Consider the following 23,050-nt stretch of genomic DNA (forward strand, 5'->3'; position numbering starts at 1 on the left):
CTTCATTCCGGAATTGAGACCCAAAGCCCCTCACACACTGTCCCCGTTAAACACTAATTCCCCAGCCCCTGGTAACCACCATTCTAATTTCTGTTCCTATGAATTAGACCACTGTAGGAACCTCACCAAAGTGGAGTCACGCAGTACTCATCAGTTTCTGTCTGCTTTCCTTTACTTAGAGCAGTATCTTCAAGGGCCATCCACATTGTAGCACACATCAGTTTCCTTCCTTTTGAAGACTGAGTAATGCTCCATTGTACAGACCACATGTTGTCTCTCCATTCACCCCCCTCCCCGCAATGGACACCTGGGTTGTTTCTACCTTTGGGCTGTTGTGAATAATGCTGCTGTGAACACGGGCACACAGTTCTCCGTCCCAATCTCTGCTTCTAATTATTTTGGAGTATATGCTCCAAGATAATCACTTAATAATAATAATAAGTATAATCACTTAAAAATGTTGGAGTGTGTGTTGAGATGAGCAAGGTGGCTGGAGGAGCCTCACCCTGGCTACAGAAGGCGAGATTTCTCTGAATGATGGCAAAAGGCCGACCTCACTATGCCTCGCAGGAAGTGGGGAGGAGGGAAGAGCAGAGGAGAGGGACCAGCAGACTCTGTGCTGAACACGGAGCCCGATCCTGAGATTATGACCTGAGCCAAAATCAAGAGTCAGATGCTCCACCGAGTGGGCCACCCAGGCGTCTCGGTAATGTTATATTTTAGATCACAGAAGCAGGATACAGGATTGGATGTGATAGATTTCATCTATGTAAAGACACAAGCGTCCTTATGGCTGCATATGTATGTGGGCAGGAAAAACAGCAGGGAGAAATGCAAGACTGTCACTACGGCTGTATTCTGGAAGGTGCTCTTCTTTCCTTCTTTTATATGAGCATACAATACTCTGCTAATGGCTGAAGAGACGGGGTCGATGAAGTATAAAACCGAACCACAAAAACAGCAAAGGAAAATGAGTATTTGTTCAATCTCCAGATGGGGAAGGGTCTCCATGTTTAACAGGAAAAAAAAAAAAATCAGACAGGAAAAGAGCAATTTATTTTAAAAAGTGAAACCAATAACCAAAATTTAAAGGCAAATTCACACAACTGGAAATATAAACACCCAACAGTTTTACAAAGAGAACAATGATCAAGGTCACAGATAAGCAGAGAGTTACAAGGTCAAACAGGATACCACTTTCACCTATTTTATATGTTTGTTTGCTTTATTTCTAGTTTTACCACCCTAAGCTGCAGGAGAGCGGGGAGAAGGGCCAAATAGAGAAGGTTTTGACAATTTGGCACCGAGAGACATGCCCAAGGGAGTAATTTGAAATACATAAAAACATTTCATTTGCAAAGTTGTTCATCACAGCATTATTTACAATACCGAAAACTTGGAAATAAGCTGAATTTTCAATGAAAGGTTAGGTTAATTATGAAAAAAGTTACACAAGAAGATACATCACCACCAGTATAAAGCATCTTTGCAGAAATTTGTAGTAACCACATATAATATTTAGTGATAAAAATTATATAAAACTGGAAGATAAAACACACAGGATGATCACAGCAATGTAAAAAAATTCATAGCCCAAAGAAGGCAAGATATTAAGGGACCATCTTGGGGCAAAGTACTGGTGCATTTTCTTGCCTTTTAGTACGTTTCTGTTTTCCGGTTTGTCTATGATTAACACTTTAACTTTGTGCTCAGAAGAGGATACCTTTTTTCAAATTGGCCACAAGACTCTTTAGCGATGTTCCTGGTCAGTTCACGCCATGCCACGGTCTAGAGTCACAGAGCGCAGCCTCTTGGAGATGGCGGGGGTGGGGGAGTGAGCGTGAAGAATGGTCATGAACAGAGGGGGAGGGGGAGAAGCTGGGGGTGGGGTGCAGGGAGGCAGGGATCGGCAAGGAAGAGTCAGGGACCAGTGTGCACACTGGTCGGCCCAGGAAAGGGGCTTTGTGGAGCCAGGGAAGACTCTGACTGCTCAGCGAAGGTCTGTGTAGACCCCGTAGTAGGCACTGGCGGTGTTCGCAGAGGGCGGGGTCAAAGAGGGAGTTCAGGAAGACACGTGGATTCTTCAGGAGCGAGGGAGGAAAGAGGAGGGGGGGTAAGCTAGGCGGGAAGGTGGTGAGAGGGCTGGTGATGGCAATGGCACTGGAGGGGGGAGCGCCGAGGGCCAGAGGGCATTCCCTGTGGTGCGCCTCAACCCAATAGCCTTTGCATGCACACACAGGGTGGACAATCAGCCCCCTGGAGGAACGTGCCCATGGCTGGGTAGACCCAGTTTCCATTCAGAGTGAGTGTAGGGCAGCTCCGTTCCACTTTCTACCACGATGGAAAGGTTCTAGATCTGTGCTCTCTAGGATGGTGGCTGCTAACCATGTCAGGCTGACGAGCACTTGAAATATGACAAGCCTCACTGAGAATCTGCTTTGGAACCGTTTAAAATGGTCGCATGTGCCCAGTGGCCACTGGACAGCACACACCCAGGAGCGGTAATTCTCCAAGTGTGGTCTCGGGGAGCAGCGTGATCTGCAGGAAATGCACATTCTCAGGCCCCACCCCAGCCGGGAGGATGCAGCGACTCTGCAGGTGGGGGCCCTGCACGGCTCTGGCTCACCTTCCTGCTTGGGAGCCACTGAAACAGGGTCACACAAAATTTCTGGGCTCGCTAGTTCTGGTTTCCTCTAAACTGTATACAAGAACCACTGCTGGAGTGAAACAGGCTTTATACCAAGGAAGTGACCAGGGGACCATGAGGAACACACGTCCAGCTCAGCGGGCCGAGAAAGGCTGTGTGGAACCACAGAGACGTGCTCACTCCAGGCTGAGGCCGGAGAAGGAGCGTGGTCAGCTTTGACATCTGAAAACCAGAAAGTGGCTGTTCATTCCAACATGTGTGGGAGATGTGCAGAAGGGAAGAAAATGTGGCTCTACGTTGCATTCAGTGTCAAAAACAGTGAACACCCATAACCTGTGAGATGATCTGGAAAGCATGCCACTGAGCGAGCACCTCAGCCTTTGCTTCTAACAGGAGAGAGACTGAAGGGAGGCCGAGAGCAACCATTGCACCAGAATCAGCTCCAACACTGGGTCCTCGCACAGAAGAGAGGAGACAGAAGGACTTCCAGCAGAGACAGAGGGACACACAAAAGCCCCAGATGTGGCTTTGGTCACACGGGCAGACAAATTACTGCCAAAACGGCAGCCGCGCCCCCAACGTAGCTGTCACTTCCCTCTTCTCTGACGCAGGTCAGACTTCAACTTCAGCAAGAGCAGAACTGGGAGATTTTTGATACAACTGTGCTTCAAGAAGCGAAGCGAGAAACCAGGACGACGTGTACGCACCGCAGCCAACAGACGCACATGAAAGAAAAGCCCGTGTTAAAACTTACCGTCTTAACCGGGGAGTAGGAGATAAAGCTCAACATGCTGAAAAGACGGCACGAGGAATTTCCAGACCAGATTGTAAAAATCTTAGTGGAAGTGATGAGACCAATAAAGAGGATGAAAAGGAGAAATAAAAGGCCCAGGGAACCCATCTACTAGTATAAGCCAAGACTTCCAGAAGAAAGATGAGCCTCGGGATCAGGAGAGATGAATAGGACCCTTTACTCTTCAACTAGAAACTGTTGTCGCCAAGACACTAAGTCACTTAATCACTTAGGAGATCGTTGTGCTACCATATATGCCTCTGTTGTGGGCTAATTAATTAAAAAAAAACACTGTCTGAAATTATTGATTTGAAGTCATCTTTTACAATAATATCTTGCCTTTTTTGTTACAATACACTTAAGTATTCTTTCACAAACATTTACCTTTAAACACTGAAGCACTTGTAAAGAGAATTACTAGAAATTACTCACTTTGATACAGGACAATGTAAGATGTTTATTTAGAATGTGGCTGACTCCTCTGATGAGTGCTGATAACTGATCAACTTCCACGTGTTACAAATACAAGTTGCGATTATCCCATCCTTTTTTAAGATGATGTAGGCTAAGCTTATTATAATTACCACCTGCCTTTCTGGTTACTTTCATATTTAGGGAATACAAAACTATGTTCTGGGGGATTAGAAATTACCTAATATTATATTAAGTGAAGTTTTCACAATTCTCAAAATAATTCAGAATTTAATACAATTAATGTTGTCTTTAATCAGCAATTCAAAGTAGACTATTTCCTGCCTCCTGGATAAATGTATACCTGCAACCAAACATTCCTGAAGGAGGAGAACACAACAGTTCTGAATGACTCGATCCGTGGGTACAGTTACACCTTTGAATGTTTTCTACTGTGAATAACAGGGCCTTTCAACAGGTGATCTTGGAGGTTAATGGTCATATTACTTGCTAACAAATTATTATTTGGGCCAGAAGTTCCTGAACATTTCTAACTGATTTCTAACTAATTCCCCAAATATCTCATGCCTCTAGTTGACTGAGCATTATTTATTATCTGATGCAGAAATTCTACATTAGTCGCTTCATGCATATTTTATTTTTGGATTTTGGAAAACCTGCAATCTTATTAACAGAAGTTGAAGATAAGACTTTAAGGCCTTAGCGCCTAACATTATTATTTAACTTCACATTTTACAAGCCTGAAACCTGAAATATTGACATAATACTTTGAATATATTGAGTTAAATATATTATTAAATTATAAACAAAAGAACCAGGGACTTCGTGTGAAACCTAATGTGACATATGGTTACTTTTTGAAATGCACTAGATTCCAGAGGTAATTGTATTTCTTGAGTATAGCATTGTGTTTGGTTATTATGGTCTCAATGGATAAAAGCATGACAGATTTCAGTTGTTCCCTTTACACTTATCCACTCAATAAACAGGCTGTGATTGCCCCAAAAAGGAAAGAACGGTTCAGCCTAGCCCCAGTCCAATTGCTAAGTGGATATTAATAAAGACTCAAATTAATAAAGAATCAAAAGGTTAGGCTATTACATATTCTTAGGTCAAGCTGTGGACGTATGCTTTGAGTGCCTACCCCTCGGATTGCTTCTAATAGTATGGGTGATCACCAAATGACCAGCTCTAATGCCTCCTCTCCCCAGCTGCAAGGGGGCATGTGACAGCTGCCCTCCTCCTCGGCTGGCCAGAGTCATGGCATCAGTGATTGGAGGAGGTCTCTGCCTTGGGAGTCATTATACATGTTGTGGTCCTGCAAAGGGTCAGAATCAACAAAATACAGTTCCCCTGCATGGACGTCAGAAAAGTTAGCCAGAAATTCACGGGGATTGAAGCCAACCCACACAGTGTACCGATAGTCTATTGTGCGTATGGAATAGCCCATGACCTTTATATCTTTTAAGCTCGGCTTGTCAGAATTCCACTGGGGAGAGTCTGCAGGCCTGGGGTACTGGCTATAGGCAATAGACTCACGGGGATTACCACGAAGGTACCGGTCCTCGTCCAGGTCCTGGAATCGGAAATACTTCACAAGGCTCTGGCCTTCTCGGCACTGCGCGACACGAAATGAGGGAATAGGACAGCGAGGCGGCACGTGCAGTCCTGCAAGTCCCGCGAGCGTGGGGAAGAGAGACAGAAGTTCCACGAGGTCCATGACTTGCCGGCCTGAAACGGGAACCGATCCAGCTGAATGCACTGCTGTACAGAAGCCTGCACAGCTCACAGACTAAACAAGGGAGCGCATCTGGGCTCCCCAGGGTCTTTTCTCCTTCTGCGTTTATTTTGGGCCCATGAGTTTAGGAACAACGCCGACTCGGCACCTCCCCCCACAGAAGGATGCAAAACGAAGGTGCCTGCAGCCAGTTGGCACTTGTAAAAACTATGTGTAATTTGGGAACCACCCGTGTAATCACTGATTCTGGCAAGGATCACCAACAGAAGCCCTATCCTTTGGGTAAAACTCAGTCAGGGGGACAGGATATTCAGAGTCTCAGCGGTCCCATCCTGCAGGTACTCCCTTCTGGATGTCCGCACATCCCCTTGAGATCATGAGAGGTTGCAAACAACAACACATTCACCGTCTTAACCATCCCGTAGCGTCCTGTTTAGTAGCACTAAAAACACCCACGGTGCCATGCAGCCATCCCTACTGTCTGTGTCCAGAATACTTCTCATCTTCTTCACCTGTGATCTGTCCTCATTGAACACTCCCTTCCCATCGCCTCCTCCCTGCTCCCAGGCCCTGGCAACCGCTATCCTACTTTTGGGGACTCCTCACAGGATCTCGTGTAAGTGCAATCACACAGTCGTTGTCCCTGTAGGACTGCTTCCTTCACTGAGCACAATGTCCTCAAGGTTCCCCCATGCTGTAGCAGGTGTCAGAATGCCCTGCCTTTCTTAAGGCTGAGTAACATGCCACTACACAGAGACCACGTGTGGCTTCTCCATTCACCCAGCAATGGACGCAGGTTGCTTCCACCTTGTGGCTACTGAACATTCATGTACAAGTTTTTGCTTGAATACCTATGTCTAATTCTATGGGATATCTACCTAGGAGTGGAATTGCGGAGTCACACTGCAACCCTACATGTAACTTTGTGGGGACCCACTAAGCCACTTTCCATAGTGGCTGCACCATTTTACCTCCCCACCAGCAATGGGAGGGTTCCCTTTCTCCACACCATGCCAGTGCTGTAGATTTCTATTTATTTTGCGAATGGGAATGAAACGACATCTCATTGTGGTTGATCCATCTTTAAAGTCTTAATCCTACACTTTATATTACCGTTAAAACCATGGGCTTTGAGCCATCACTCTGGCCTTCTTGGATCTTTAAGAGTTTGCTTTACATGGCCTAATTTTATTTCTGACACATCTGATAAGAAAAATAAAAAGAAAAAAAAAGTAAAGAAGCTTAAAAAAGATACTTTCTACAATGGCAAGACCTGGCTGACCGGACCACCTTCATCAGGTGATCAAATCTGGCACCACTGACAATGGCAAAGGCCACCGTGAAGTGCCCTCACTGTGACACACTGGGAGCACGCGAGCTCACGTGTAGTGCACGTGTCAAAAATGTTTACCCTGAATCTAGTCATGAGGAAGCGATGAGGCAAATCCAGACTGCGGGCTCCTGCCCAACACAGTCACCTGGAATGCTTGTAAAAAGATGAGGTCGAGGAGAAATGGGGGCCGAGATCACGTCAGGCCTTGTCAGCCACTATAAGGGCTTTCACTCAGAGACAGGAGCATAGAAGGCTCCAGAGCAGGGCTGTGACACCACCTTCTCAAGTTTTAACAGGATCACTTTGGCTACTGTGAGGAGGAAGAACTCCGGGGGACCAAGGGCACAGGTAGGAAGACCTCGGGAAGCTGTTGCAGGAATCCAGCAGGACACGGGGTGGTATGACCCGTGGTGGCAGCACGAGGTGGTGAGAAGCAGTATGGCCAGACTGAATGGAGAGTGACGGGCTTGCGGACAGACTACGTATCACATATGGAGGACGGGAGACAGGCCGTGCTCACTACGTAAGTCAAGCTAGACTGGCCAAGTGGAACAGGCTGTTGGAAATCCCAGTCCAAAGTTCAGGGAAGAGATAGAGGCTAGAGATAAAACTGGGAAATAAACTGGGAACAGTGCAGCTGCGTGAATATAAGACTTGCTGAACATGTCCCCAGAAAACTTTCAAAAAAACCATCTCAACCTGTCAGATTTCTCCAAGCAAACAGAGGCCTATAATCATGCCTATGGTTTGAGCTTTTTATAGATGACTTGAAAGAAGACAGAGCGTGAAGAACACAAAAATCAAATGTAGAGGAAATAAAACTGGGCCATATAAAGCAAATCTGGAAAGATCCAGAAAGACCAGAATGATGGGCCAGAACCAAAAAAAAAAAAAAAAAAAAAAAAAAAAAAGAAAGAAAAAAAAATCAACAGAAATGGACATAAAGGGCAGGATTTAGATGTTAAATGGATTTAGATGGATTAAATGCCGAAGTCCAAAAAGCGGGCAACCTGGTTTCGCAGAGTTCATAGAAAAAGTACTCTAACTCATACACAACTTGTCTCTGTGCTAAGCAGATCACCTCAGGAGAGAACAAAGAACCCACACAGGTCACCCATGCAGCCGCAAGGGGTATCTCATTGCAGGGACATTTCTGGAAATGCTTTCTCAAGCTGGAGCTTTGGGGAAGGCAGAGACCAGGATAACTGTGGGTCTACCACCACTACCGTGAAGGAACTGCGGGCCTGGAGGTTTCAGCCTAGAGAAGAAAGGCATCAGTGTCGTCTTCAAGACTGGGATGGACCGGCACATGGAAGTCAAAGCGAACTCGCCCTTCACTGTGCTGCTCAGCCATTAGCCAACCCCTTCCCCCGAGCTTCGGAGCACACGGTGGTCTCTGGCACGACAGTCCTCCTCGTCCTGCGGATGCCACCTACTCCTTTGTCCCTCCCGCTCTTCCAGGCTCGTCTAGGCCCAGACCCATAGGTACTCAGGAATGCCAACCCTGGACAGGAAGACGGACCGAGTAAGCCCCTGGCTGTGCATCAGGGAGGGGCGTGCATCTAAAGCAGCGGGAGTCTCCTATCAAGCAATATCACTTCAGCATACTTTATACCTGGCTCCATCAACTCCAGGATGGACTCAAAAGGGTCGATGTAAGGGAAAAGCTTCTCGCCTGCCTCCGGAAGCGGAGCTGTCCTCCCGGGAACATAGAACATCAAGGGCACACGAGTGGCGACGTCAAAATTGCTGTATTTGGCCCACTCTCCATGTTCACCGAGAGCCCACCCTGGTTCATAAAAGCACAAAATAACAGAAAACAAATAATGACATCACAGCTCGCTCATTTTCGATGCCATTACATTCCCTGTTGTAGAAACCAGAAGAAGCAAAGCTCATCACAGAGAAGGAATTCCTCTGTGATTACCACAAAAAAGGTGATTTCTCTACTGCTTTATTTGAAGTTAGAAATCTTTCTTGAATGAGGAAACCTCTAAAAGGAAAAAAAAAAAAACACATACTAAATTCCCAAAACAAAACTATCTTCTTTAAAAGCAACTGACGTTTGCAGCCAGCTCGGGCTCCCAGGGCCCAGCCCCTACTCCCCAGCCCGCACACAGGCCAGGCCTCCCCTCCTGACAGGGTAGGGGCGGGGGCAGGGCCGCTGTCCTGTCCTGCCTTCTCTGGACACAAGTCCCACTGGGGCTGTTTTCCACCCAAGGGCGCGTGCCCCCAAACCGTGAGCAGTGACGCTACTGCACTCACTCCCATTTTATAAGACAAGGATAACTTGTTCCATTTCTTAAAATATACCACAGACCAAAAAAACAGAACTTGATTCCAGGCCCTTAACCTTCATGAAAAATACAACCCTCTTCACCCGGACTGAAAACCCTCCTTGCGAAAGACAGCTTGAATGTTCCCCCTGGAAATGTCTAATGTTCCATCTGAGTGCCCTTTTTGATATAAAAAAAAAATATATGTAAAAGACAGAGACTGCACATTGAGTATTTCATGTTACAACATAACCAAAGTCACATAAAGCCGCCATGTATGGACTGGAGACGCTTCTGTGGTGCGGGGGCAGGGAGTCTCCGGGGGGCCGTTCGAGAAGGGCCATTTGGAATTAATGCAGCTGCCTCTGCGCAAAGAGAGCTTCTGAGTGGCCTTGCCTCCTTCACAGGCGCAGCAGCCTCTGTCCGCACCGGAGGAGGAAACTGAGCACTGACAAGAGGGGCCAGAAGTGGATGGTAAACCATTAGGGAGACAGCGAAATATTATGGCACTTATGTACATAACAAAGTAATGTGGGTCTTGACAAGGCTTAAGGTAGGCCCGTGAGAAATCACATGGGGGACTGTCCGTGACATTAAGTGGAAACAGCAAATGAGGGGACAAAAGAGTTGATAAGCACAATCAATCCCGCCTTGTTCCGTGACTATATATTCCATACACACTCACACGCACACGCACCACAGCCACGTGTATATCCACAACCAAAGGCTGAAAGACAGACCCCAGGTCTGCCAGTACCAGCTCGCTCCAGGCAGGTGGGATAAGAGGGCAGGGTGCTCTTGCCCTACATTATATGCTCTAAGCCTTTTCCTTTTTATAACGACTCTATGTTGATATTGTCCCATTGCACAGTTGACGATACTCAAGAACTGTTGTCCCCTAAGTATGATAATGGTAGTACGGTTATACTTTAAAAGAGCTAAATTTTTTAGAGATACTATTCAGAAACCTGAACAACCCGGGATTTGCTTCAAAAGAGCTTGGGGTAGGGGAGGGGGGAGGATGAGACAAACAAGACCACTGGGAGTGGGTAACTGGGGAGCAGGATGATGGGGACTGGAGGTTGTTCTTTATTCTCTATTCTTGGACATGTTAAAAATTTTCAAATTAAGAAGAATCTTCTTAAGTAAATTGTTTCCATTTTTGGAAAAAGTGGGAAACTGCCTGAAAAGAGAGAAAGCCTTGCCAGCCCCAGGCTCTCGGCAGAGAGAACACTGGGACTGGGGGTGGAGGAGTGAAGTCAGGTCTGAGGGCCTTGTTGGGCCATGCCAGGACTGTTCTGGATCCTCCTAAGAAAAACTAAATGCCCTCCAAGCCTCTAGATTGGAAGCATGGGTTAAAAGGGTTCCCCACACAAATTGAGGGTTTGTGCTGAGTTCATCAAGGATAAAAAAAGGTTGCTACGAGGTCCCACCCAAGCACTCAACATGGTCCTTGGGCCTCTATGGAGAAAGGTCCCAGGCCATTATAAAACAGGCCATCATAAAAGCACCCCAAGACCCCAGACTTGGGGTACTGCTGATTCCTGAAAGAGAACATGCTTCTGTTTAAGGCAATCTAGAAAAGCATGTTTCCCAGAGAAGTCCAGCTGCCCTGATCGACTCCCCAGGGCACTGGAAAATGCTTACCGTGATCGGAGACAAATGCGACAATGGTGTTGTTGGCCAGCTGGAGATCATCCAAAGCACTCAGAAGGTGGCCAACCTGCGTATCCAAATATGAAACGGAGGCAAAGTAGCTCTGACGGATTTTCCGCTGCACATTAGAGAAGGAGGAGAGTGAGTGTGACTTGAACCACAGTGGCGCGCACAGAGCGGTGTCACCTGAGTGCACCTCCGCTTATGCCCGTGACTCTCTCAGCCAAAATGTAAAGCACATTTCCCCACCATCTGTGTCGCTGGGCCCACATGCTCCTGGTGAAATCCGGGGTCCATGGCAGATCCAAAAGGAGGATTCTTTTCTAAGCAAATCAGATTTCACTGTAGGGCACAGGTCACAGCGGACAGATGTGCCACTTACTGTTCCTTTGTGTCTCCTTCACCTATACTTATGGGTCCCAGGAGATGACCATGTAAACTGAAACACATCCCCCAGTCACTCCAAACCCTGCTGAGGGGGGTGCCAAGGACCCCATGAAGCTGTACTCCTTCCTCAAGGACCAGAAACCGGGGGGGCTCAGAACAAGAGAAATGTTCTGAGATGTGGCCGAATCACCCCAATCTCTCCCTCTATCCCCACATGGCTTTCTTCCCACATGCGTCTCTCTCCTCTTCTTAGGGGGACACCCGTCCCATGGCTCCAGTATGACCTCATCGTAACTAATGAATCTGCAATGACCCTAGTTTCAAACGAGGCCCTGTTCTGAGGTGCAGGGGGACTTCAAGTTTTTGAGGAACACAACTGAGCCCGTAACAACATCCACTTTCCTTTAACTACTTTTTTACCCAGCAGGACAGCAACTGCTTGTCCTCAAAGACAGCGGCGGTCATGTGAGGCTCATGTCTAACGACCTCCCAGCAGGCTGGAGAAGAGCGACGGAGGGACCCCGGCTGGAGGCCGAGGGAGGCACTGAGGTGATTCAAGGCGAGATGATGCAACCCGGGCTGCAAGTGAGTGAGAGTCTGACCACAGCCTAGAGCACCTGCCGTGGCTTTGAGATGAACAGCACTAAATCCACGCTGGGCACACAGGAGGAGCTCCACAGAAGCTTGCTGCACGAACAGATCGAACCCAGACCCACTCGGGTGGTCGTGAAAGCCATGCAGATGGAGCAAGAGGGCGACACGGACCCGGAGGAAGGCAGGGACAACCAGCACGAGTGCGGGCAGTGGGGGGAGCCGGCAGGGAAGAGGATGAGGACTCCCAGGCTGACTTCAGGTTTCTGGTTCAGCTGGTGGCACCCTGCAGTGGCAGGGGGAGCACAAGGAGAAGAGGAGGAACAGCAGTGGCGGCACGGCCCCAGGAGCCTGTGAGGCAGAGGTCTCCATGGGCACTGGCACGGCAATGACCCTCAGGGGCAAGTGGACAGACGTGCCTGAAATCCGGAGCAAGACTGGGACTGGAGGGGAGAAGGGGAAGAAAGCTTCCAGTGAAGGCCCTGGGGCTGACCCAGCGGACAGAGCCTCCTAAGCAGCAGACACAGAAAGAGAGGTCTGCTGTGTGGAGGGGGGCAGGGGGGTCCAGGCGGAGGACATGTCCAGGAGGAGTGGCACCGGCCAACACTGAGAAAGCAGCAGGGACTCTGGGAAGGTTAGGACCCACAAGGATGAATTTTATTTGCCACGGGGGTCGGTGCTGACCTAGGTGAGAGCACTGAGTGGGCTGGGGAGGCAGGAGGCTGGGCAGAAGCGAATGAAGAATGGGCAGACGCTAAGGCCACATCCCCTGAACGGCAGGTGAGGGCACAGTGTCATCTGCTGAAAGATGGAGAAGAGGGGCGTAAAGGACAGGAGGTGAGCGGCTCAGAGTGCAGAGTTCAGAGCAGCCAAACGGGCCGAAAGTCCTGAGCAGAAAGCCCTCGTGGATGGGCTGCCGGGGCTGGAGGCTGGGCCCGTGTGTGTCCACCTTAGCACCACAAGGACCCAGCGCAGCAGCCTCAGGACTTGGGCTTGAGAGCGGAATGGTGGCCGGACCATCCTGTCATCGGGGCACAAGTGTAGCAAGGGGCTGGCGAGAACAGTGAGCCACCTGCGCAGGAGTGAAGCCCAGAGGGGACCTAGACCCGGGGGAGAGAAGTCCCCAATCAGGATCCCCAGGAGGCATGTGGGGAACGAGCATGTGGAGTGAAGCAGCTGTGAGAAGAGACTGTGGTCAGGGTGGTGACTGCAACCCGAGGAGGAGCCAGGCTGGGAGGCCCGAGGGTGGGCCCTGAGGTCACCGGCTCCTGCGGAGCAGAGCGAGAGTGCTGGAGGCTGAATAGGGCAGAACCGAGAGGCTCAAGAGTGCGGGGAGATGCGGCCTGGGCACAGAGAGCCGTGAGCAGGGCCCAAGCTCCAGGTGCACGTGGGGCAGGGAGCGGGACACAGGCACACCAGGGAGGTCCTCTGGGCAGCGACAGCACCAGTGGGCAGGGGCGTGGCAGGGAGGAAGGCATCTGTCCTGGACGCTTTTGCAGGTTCGCTGAGCTCCCTGCTGGAAATCTTTTGTCACTTCATTTCTGTTTTACAGATAAGGAAACAGGCTCCGAGAGCTCAAGGGACCTTCCCGGGGGCTGTGCGGCTGGTGTGAGGGAGAACGGGAATCCGAACCCAGGCTGTTCTGAGACGATAAGACAAAGCTCGAGGCCCTGGCATTCCATGTGTCCGGGAGGGAATTCGGACTCCCCAAGGCCGCAACTGCATGCTCTGGGGCAAGTTACCACACTTCCCTGTTGTCTCCCCACCCGGACGACCTGGTGGTAATGAACCTCACTCAGCCTCCATGGGGACTGGAGGAGAGGGCACACAGAAAACTCTGAGCACCCTTCCTGGGACACAGTCCATTTTAAAGGGACATTTGAAGCGACTGTCACTAACAAGGCATCCGGGTGCAGCCTCAGAGATGCCACTCAAACAAGCCTGCTCTCAGAAGCCCCGTAATGGGAAGTCAGGGACGGAGCCACGGGAGGAAGCTGCTCCTTTGCCAACTCTCAAGCCCGTCAGGCGAACCTCGGGAGCCCCACGGACACGAGGGGCGCACAGTCCTCAGCCCCCGAGCCCTCACTGTCCGAACAGCTCTGAGTGGCAAGAGACGCCTGGATGTTTCATCTGGTTTTGAACTGTACCCTATGGCAGTGTTTGCAGGCTTCCACATGCTATCAGAACTGCCCGGGGCACTCTTGCAAATGCCAGTCCTCAGGCCCCACCTCCAGCTCCCAGTCCCCTAAGTCTGCGCTTCCAACAAGCCCTCATGGGGATTAGGATGCAGGGGGTCCAGGAAGCACCCTCTGAAACAACTGCCCTCTACCTTCCACTGCAGGCTGCCTATGGAGTCTTCACACAGTGACCGAAGGGCAGGGCTGCATGTGGAATATTCCAGAAAGAGTGCTGGTCGGTATGTTTTCCGCACTCCGGGGAGAGGGTGACTGACGGAGTGCGCTGAGGAGTTGAACTCTGCGGCTACTCCAACTGCAACATCCAGATAGCACCGGCCACGTCGGCGCCCCTGCCCCCTCTGTGTCAAGGCCCTACTCCCCGTACCACCCCTCGAACGGGATGGGTGCCTACGTAGGCTTTCCCACAGAGGGGCCGTGCAACCGAACATTCTGGGCTGCAGGGGAGCCGCCCACCACTCTACAGCTGATGAACGGTCACGTGGATTAAAGAGCATCTCCCATGATTTAGTGACGGGGTGTCCCAGCCTCCTCCTTCCCCCAGTGCTCACACCCAGCCAATCACCAAACCTCCAGATGCTCCCCTTCTTTGCAAGAGACACGGCCTGGGAGACGATATTCACCCAGCACTTCCCATACCCTAAATTCCTCCAGACCACCTCCAGCCCCAGAGCCTCATGAGACAACCTGGCACAGAGAAGTCTCAGTAAGACACAATGGGTGGGGCGGTGTCTACTGAGAAAAGTGGTGTCACCGATGATGTCATGCCATTCAGTACCCAGCAATTCCCCCAAATACGCCCTTGGTACCTGAAAATCCACAGGAATTGGGCCATAGGGCACACTGAGGTTCAAGGCCTGGACGTCCTCCCGCTGCCTGATGTCCATCCAGGGGTTGTAGGCCACAGGAGGGAGGCCAGCAGGGACCTGGGGATCGGGAGCCAGGGTGATGTTCTCCAAGGGATACAGCTTCTGAAACTCCTTGGGCGGGGGGAATAGCGCACAAAGACACCGGGTTGTCATTCTTCCAGCAAAGGCACAAAGCTGGGACTCTCCCAGTCTTTCTATTGTCTTTTCTCCAAGCCTGGGATGTGTTTACATGGTGGCTCACTGACACTCCCCAGGTACTTCCCCCTACCTGAAGGTCAGGCCTAACGTCGCTTCACAAGATGCCAATGGTAATGAAATCATACCACTTGTTTCCTATAAATCGAGCAGCAACAGCTCTCTTTCTTCATACAAATCAATGTCCTCCTATTCTCGTCCCCACTTCCTACCTCCCATTCAGCTGGAAAGGGGTGGATGGGGTGTTTCCAATTCCCAAAACCTCCCTCAGGTTTGGCAACTCCCCGGGAGTGCTCACAGAACTTGACACAGTCCTACCTGCAGCTACCAAACACAATCAGCAAAGGGCAAAGGCACATGGGTGAAGTCCAGGGAAAACCAGACACAAGCTTCCAGAATCCTCTGCCGGTGAAGTCACACAGGATGTGCTTAATTCCCCCAGCGATGAGTCGTGTGCGTGAGAGGCTGTTGCCATGGAAGCTCGTTAGAGCCTCAGCACACGGGCTGCTTACCGGGGCTGCCTGCCCAGGCCCCCTCTGCCGGCACAGGCACAGACTGACACCACAGACGCCACGCAGAAGAGCAGGGCCATTCGTAAACAGTGCGGGCACAGAGAGCCACTCCTCGCTTGGGGAGTGGTGCGAACTCTCCCAGGATCCGCATTCCCAGAGGCCAGCCAAAGGCCAACCTTGCAAGCAGGCCTTGCTACGGAGAGCTGCCAGGCCGGCTAGGCGAGCTCCTGTCTGCATGAGAGGCAGAACTGAGTCTCCCTCCATCAAAGGGGGACAGATCCGGCTAGGAAGGCAAGATCCCCTGGGCCAATCTATCAAAGCATCAAAGAGCACGCCTTTGGCGCTCTACTCCCATCACAAATGAGGGCCATTCTTTACAAATTCAAAAGAGTAGGCTGCTCAGGCCCAGGGAAGACACAACAGGGAGAAACTGAAAAAGATTTTTAAAAAGAAGGGACCACACACTCTAAATGATGGACAGGAGAGCACAGCATTCAGGGTTGCACCGAGCAATGCAGTGCCCTGTATGGGAAGGGTCTCACATGCCCCTCCCTGGAGCTGTGCCCCAAGGACTGTCCTTTAACTGCAGCCATTGGCGGCCAGCTCTGGCTGACTTCTCTATGTTGATATTCCCATCCAGCCTAATATGTGCTCGCTGAGTTCAAGGAAAAGAATAAAACCTTCCAGTGGGGAGGGAGGAAACCAAGCATTTCCAACAGGATTCTTATGTACCTTAAGTCTACTTCTTAGCCTCAACCTCTGATCCCATCTTCATGCCACTAAGTACAGTGGTGCCATCGGGCAGCCCCAGTGACCAGGGATGGCAGGACATGCCCCCACTAAACCAAGCCCTCCTGTAACAAATGACACAGCTGTCACAGAGGTGTGGGGTCAGCCCTCGGGCAGCTCTTCACCTTGGGGTATCTGAAGGGGATGTGTGGCTTATGATACCCAACAGCCAGGAAGAAAGGGCGGGCTGATGTTTTCATCTTTTCCAACAACCGTATCGCTTGCTCGGTGCTCTGCTTGTCAGGCAAGGTGCCCTCTGGCACATCCGCCACGTCCACGGGGCAAAGCAGGTTGGCACGGAGTTCTCCATCTGGCCCCCTGCATGTCTTTCAAGACAAAACAGTGCAAGTCAGCTCTTTAAATGCAAGGAAGAGAAGTCACGAAGGTGGCATACACAATGGATTTCGCATTCACAGCAGCAGCCCTCGAAGCCCGCCTCACGCGTGCTGGCCAGGCGTGCACGATGGAGAGCTAAGACAGAGAAGCATCTCCTCTTTCCTACGCAGAAGCCAGAAACCCACTAGCACTTAGTTTCTTGCTGTTAATCTTCTGTCTCCAGGTCATAAATAATTAAAGGAAACCCATGGAAACTAATGATCAAAACAAATCTGTCTCTGGCTCAATAATTTTTTAAAAAGCCAATTAAAAAATGGGCAAAGGACTTGAATAGATCTCTCTCCAGACAAGACAGATAAATGGCCAACAAGCACATGTGAAGATGCTTTGTGTCATTATTCATCATAGATATGCCAATCAAAACCACAATGAGATACTGTCCCACGCATGCCAGGATGGCTAGAATTTTTAGAACTGGACAATGACAAGTGTTGGCGAGGATGGGAAGAGCCTGGACCCCTCCCTCACACAGGGCCTCTGGGGGCGTGAAATGGGGCGCTGTGGAAAACACTCTGACGGTTCCTCAAGCAGTTAAGCAGGGCGTCATGATGTAACCCAGCAATTCCACACCTGAGGGGACAGCAAGAAAAATGAAAACCTAAATCTACATAAATACTTGACCTAGCAATTCTACCCAAGAGAACAGAAAACCTAGGCCACATAAAAACATGTCCACGAATGTTTACAGCAGTACCGTCGATAGTAGACACAAAGTGGAAATAATCCAAGTGTCCAACAACTCATGAATGGATAAAAAAAAATGCATTCTACGCACACAACGGAATACTATTTCGCTATAAAAAGTAACAGGGCTTTGTGACACCTGGCTGGCTCGGTCGGTAGAACATGCAACTCTGGATCCCAAGGTTGCGGGTTAGAGCCACACACTGGGTGTAGAGATTACTTAATAAAATCTATAAAAGGAAAGCAATGAAGTTCTGGGGCTCCTGAGTAGCTCAGTCAGTTAAGCGCCTGCCTTCAGCTCAGGTCATGATCCTGGGGTCCTGGGATCGAGCCCCACATCAGGGAACCTGCTTCTCCCTCTCCCTCTACCTCTACCTGTGGCTCCTCCTACTTGTACTCTCTCTCTCTGTCAGATAAATAAACCTTTTTTAGAAAAAAAGACCCCAACATCTGTCTCTGCCAAGTCATGATCACAAATACTACAACTTCCACTACATAACCAGCTTGAAAGAACGTGGGGTATATGCAGCAGTTAACCTGAATCCTGCCAGACAGGAAAAAACAGTTCCTCTACAGAACAGTGCCCTTTCCACATCCTTACCTTGGTGTTTTCATACTTTTCAGAGGAGGGATGATAAGGTGGAACAGACCAGCTAAATGGAGAATCATCACTATAATTGGAAGATATTCCTGAAGGAGGGGAGAAAAGAAAGTCATTAAATAAAACTGAAGGGTCCTTCAATGCCTTCCCCGCCCTAAATTAAAACTCTGTGAGCAACTACAGAAGTATCACCCCTTTCTTTGGGACTTATTTCCTCATCTATAAAATCAAGAGCTCAGGCAGATGATGAGAAGTCCCCACGAAAGCCAACTCACTAGGTTTCTAGTTGAGTACTGAGCATGTGACCTCCTGGTCCCTTGAGCCCTGGCAATTCATGCAAGGCTGTACAGAAGAAACCCAGAAGGGTAGCTCAGCCAGCCTGCTCCAACGCTGCAGCCCCACAGTGCCCTCGCTGGATGGAGCCTCTCCCCCAGAGCAGAGGCAGCACCACCGCAGGCCAGGTGCAGAAAGGAAGGCTCAGAGAAGGCCAGTGCCTTGACTGACACCAACCACGGAATGGGTGAGTAAGCTGGGACTCAAATCCAGGCCTTAGGACCCCAGGTTCAGTGCTCATTCATGAAGCAGAAACCCACTGCCAAGCTCAGCAGTCTCTCATCTATTCGGGAGGAGAAAGGAACAGTGAACTACAGAAGGATGGCCAGCTGTCTAGAGAACAGAAGTGCCATGTGAGTGGGGAAGCCACTGGTGGGCCAAGGTAGCATGGGCAGCGAGGGCCATGAAGACGCAGTGAGGCTTGTGTGGGAGCAGAAGGGAAGGGTCGCCTCGTGGGGTGAGACAGGAGGAGCAGGGAGGGCAGTGTCGGTAGAACCGCAAGAGAAAGAGCATCACCAGCATAGTGACCTTTGGGGCTCCACCAGGGAGCACCAAGCAAGGCGAGACCGGAGGGAAAGGGGCAGTGGGTGGCAGGCTTATCAACACAGCAAGTATAGTGGAAAGAGCAAAGGAGGCCAACAGACCCAGGTTCAAATCTCAGCGCTGCCCCTTATTACCCACGCAACCTTGGGCAAGCTACTTGACTTCCGCAAGCCTCGAGTTCCTCCTCAGGAAATGAGGATGATGATAAAAATGATAAAAAACCCACCCCGCCTGCTGCTGAGGAGGGGACTGGCAGTGGATGGATGATGGATGGAACAGGTCCCTGCCTCACAGACAAGGTCATGAGCACAGAGACCTCCCAGACGAAAAACACGTTTCCACAAGGACTACAGGCAAAGCTCTCGTTCTCTAGCCAAGACACACCGCTGACAGACTGACTTCACAACCTAAGAATCAATGCCACTCGGGCCTTCCTGAAACACGGCCTTCCCTCTGCCCTACTTCCTCTTCTCCCGGAACTTGTCTCTCCCCTCCTGCTGTGCTCAGGCAAGGGCCTGTCCAGGATGTAAGCGCCAACTGCAGAAAGTTCGGACGGTGGGCTTTTGGTGACACGGCAGGATTCCTGACAGATTCTCTTTCCAAAACTTGGCCTGACTTAGCCCAGCGAAGTGTTATCCTCAACCTGGACCTGCCAGCTGGGTTCCGGAAGGCTGCTGAGCCTGCCTGTGTCACCCACGAGCAAAAGGAAAGCTACTGAAAATGTTCAAGTCATCGCCCTTAGCAATAAGCACGACCATCGTATGAAGTCGGCTTTCAACCCACTCTCACATCCTTGAACCACCGGAACTGGGACGCTACCCTGGGAGGTAATCCAAGCAGCTATGACTCATTTGCCAGAGAACTAATCTGAAGCGGAGAGGAAGAACGATCTGCCCAAGGTCAACTGTACAACTACGAAGTGGCAGAGCTGGGACTGGAACCCAGGAGCCTGGATCCCTGGGGCCACTGCCCACCGGTTCCCTCTGCAGAGGCATTCATTCCAGCAGTACGTGTGACAATGGAGACCTGAAATCAACATGACACTCAAGTACAGTGGCTTGTACGTGAGATGACTGTGCTGTTGTTAAAAATGATATGCAAAGGGGCGCCTGCGTGGCTCAGTGGGTTAAGCCTCTGCCTTCGGCTCAGGTCATGTTCTCAGGGTCCTGGGATGGAGTCCGGCATCGGGCTCTCTGCTCAGTGGGGAGCCTGCTTCCTCCTCTCTCTTTCTCTCTCTCTCTCTCTCTGCCTGCCTCTCTGCCTCCTTGTGATCTCTGTCAAATAAATAAATTACTTTTAAAAAATAAAATAAAATAAAAAATGATTGTATGAAGGGCAGCCAAAGGGGGAAAAGTTTGTTTAAAACATTCACAACATAAAACTGTATGTAAAGGAAAATCTCAAATCGGAAAAAGAATATGCCTGGAATAAGGGAACATCAAACTTCAACCCTCCTCGGTGTGGTGCAATTACAAGCAATTCATATCCTTCAGTTTATACTTCCCGTCCCCCCACCCGCACTTTTTGTCAAATAATCGTGCATTACTTCAAATGAGTTTTTTTAAAAGTTTTAAAGTCTTTTTTAAAGTTTAAAAAACTTTTAAAGTCTTTAAAGTGTTTCAGCATTCTCATTTTGGCATTAAAAGAGCCAGTTTATCAGGCCGTGTTGGAAGTCAGCACTGGTGGCCCCCCAGCACCCTTCAGGCCTTCGGCGTCAGCTTGCACCCCTCTTGCTAACCTGATTCACGGCTGATGGGCAGCCCCGCCCAAGTGCTGCCTCTTCACTGGCAAATCCTCAAAACTGCCCTGGTCTCCCTTTACTGACAGGGCTCCTGGGGCACAGAGAGTCAGTCAGGTGCAGAGCTAGACTTGCACCCAACACTGCCTCCTCCCCAGCCAGCACCCTTCCTTCTGCCTGAGAAGCCGAAGGAACCAAACGGCGCTGTGACTAGTGGCCTACCACACTTCTTCACTGTTGGTAAGAACATGAAGCTAATGTGAGAAGTAGGATTTTGTACCAAGACACCAGTGACTAAGGAGGTGTCCCCCCAGCCCCAGCAGGCCTCTGCAAAGCCAGCTCCACCTCCAGAGGGGGATTCCAGCCCGTGGGCACAAAACACAGAGGAATCCAGATTTTGGACACCAAACAGTACCAGGGTGAAAGACTTTTCCAACCGACATGGTCACGTAGCCATTCTCCTTGAAGTACTGGGGGATGGTAGAGAAGTTTCCAGCATGTACCCTCCAGTAGGAATTGAAGTCATACAGGCGGGTGGTGTCTGGTCTCCTCCCAGTGAGGAAGGACACACGGCTTGGGGCGCACACTGCTTGCTGTCAGGGAGAAGAAGCAGAGGGAAATATCCTCAGAGGCAAACAGAGTCTGGATGCTAAAAGGTAACCAGGCAACCTGAAGAGTCCTCAGCAAAACAGCCTGGCAGCTGAGTCATGCAGATCAAAGCCAGCCAGTGGGATAAGGGCCTTGTTCACACACCAGGAGTAAGTATCCCCACAAAGAGGCAGGAAAGGACTCAGCCCCCCACCCCCAACCAAGCAGATGTTTGGGTCCTATGTGATGGCGTCTCACAGTTGCACAGAGGCAAGGATCTTAAAGGCAGCCCCATGAGTGTCACCATGGCAAGGGGCATGGTGCTTGCTCAAGGTAGGTTAGCGGACCTGAGAGCGGCATTCGGCAACACCCCTTCATCCTCAGCACCAGGCAAATCCCTCTGGGGAAGAAAGCTGGGCAGGACCATCCTTAGGCATCTTAGGGTCAAGGGACAACCTCTGCCCAAGCTTGGAGGCACAAGCTTCCTTGCCAGTACACAACCAGGTTTTCTCTACCGTCATTTTCCAGACTATGCTTCCCTCTAATAAGGATTTGCCAGGTACCATCAGGGCCATCTAACCATAGCTGAAAGGACTTCATCCCCCAGCCCACTGCACAAAGAACGCATCCACACCTACAGGTCCCCAGACATACCTGGGCAAAGGCATTCTGAAAAAGGAGGCTGTGGGATGCCAGTTGGTCGATGTTTGGGGACCTTACCAGCTTGTCCCCGTAACAGCCCAGGGAAGGGCGCAGGTCATCCACGACGATTAGAAGGACATTCAGAGGAGCTGTATGGAAGGGAGGGGCGTCGGTGAGATTGCCTGCACTGACAACGAACCCCCACCCATGGTTGCTGCTCCAGTACTGAGTGGCCCCAGGCTGGCCCCTACACCCTGGACAGCCCAGCCAACCAAGCCAGGAAGGGGGAGACTAGGGCAGGGAGGCTAGGAGTGGGTGCACAGAAGAAACCCCAGTTCTGGGTGGCAGAATTAGGCTCTGAGCATGGCCTCAAGCCTGAATGAGGGAGAGAGAGGGGGAGGGAAGGACAGAGGAAAGGAAAGAAGAATTTAGGGAAGGAAAGAAAGATGGATGGGGGTGGGGGGAAGAAAGGATTGTGGGCGGGAGGAAAGGAAGGATGAATGTTAGAAGGAACAGTGGATGGGACAGAGACGGGAAGTTAAGGATGGATGCAGGCAGAGAAGGAGGTAGGGAGCCCGCAATCTGAGCGAGGGCCAGGACTGCACCTGTGGTCGAGTTGCTGGACGCCGCAGACTCAAGGGAGGTGCAGACCGAGGCCAAGACCAAGCCAAGCCAAAGCAGACACCAGCCGGCTGGCGGCATTTCTGCCCCGACGCGGCCACTCTGGGGCGACGGTGACAGGTTGAGACGGACCGGCCGACCGCCGGCCCCGCGTCGCCCACGCCCTCTGAGCCAAACGGCCGCGGCCCGCTCCAAGCGGCCGCGGCCGGCCCCACAGGCCGGGGCACAGAGGCCCGAAAGCTAGTGCGCCTGCGTGCCTCGTCCCCGCCCCGCCCCCAAGAGGGGCGGGGCCTGGCTGCTCTCGAGGCCTGTGCGCGTGATCCCAGCCTCAGAGGGCGGGGCCGGGGTTGGAGCGCGGGTCCTGCCTCACAGAGCCCGCGGGGCATGCTGAGCTGCGTGGCTGCGGGCAACTACCTTGCTGGGGAGCTCCCTGGAGAATCTTCCGGTTGTTTCTAAAGATTTGCGATGCAACCACTGTCCTTACCCAGCAG

At 50.8% G+C, this 23,050-nt stretch overlaps 1 protein-coding gene across 1 annotated transcript; it reads right to left on the reverse strand.

Annotated features, from left to right (window-relative positions):
* Window positions 1–1,034: 1,034 nt before the first annotated feature.
* Window positions 1,035–22,698, reverse strand: IDS (iduronate 2-sulfatase). The gene is made up of 9 exons (XM_080794973.1): window positions 22,544–22,698; window positions 21,951–22,087; window positions 21,124–21,301; window positions 18,095–18,183; window positions 16,539–16,739; window positions 14,858–15,028; window positions 10,867–10,993; window positions 8,559–8,732; window positions 1,035–5,603 (listed from the first exon to the last, which is right to left on the reverse strand). Exons 1-9 carry the CDS (start codon window positions 22,638–22,640, stop codon window positions 5,131–5,133), a joined length of 1,647 nt encoding a protein of 548 aa, XP_080651099.1. The 5' UTR covers window positions 22,641–22,698; the 3' UTR covers window positions 1,035–5,130.
* Window positions 22,699–23,050: the final 352 nt, after the last annotated feature.

Source organism: Martes martes (genome assembly GCF_963455335.1).
Source record: "Martes martes genome assembly, chromosome: X".
In the NCBI taxonomy this organism is placed as follows: domain Eukaryota; kingdom Metazoa; phylum Chordata; class Mammalia; order Carnivora; family Mustelidae; genus Martes; species Martes martes.

Excerpts from the sequence above, each read along its gene's own strand:
- IDS (XM_080794973.1), bottom strand. The coding sequence starts at position 22,640 with ATGCCGCCAGCCGGCTGGTGTCTGCTTTGGCTTGGCTTGGTCTTGGCC. Across the intron at positions 8,733-10,866 it reads CGCATTTGTCTCCGATCACG|GGTGGGCTCTCGGTGAACAT; the intron begins GTAAGCATTTTC and ends TTTATGAACCAG. Across the intron at positions 5,604-8,558 it reads CCTGGAGTTGATGGAGCCAG|GCCGGCAAGTCATGGACCTC; the intron begins GTATAAAGTATG and ends TTCCCGTTTCAG.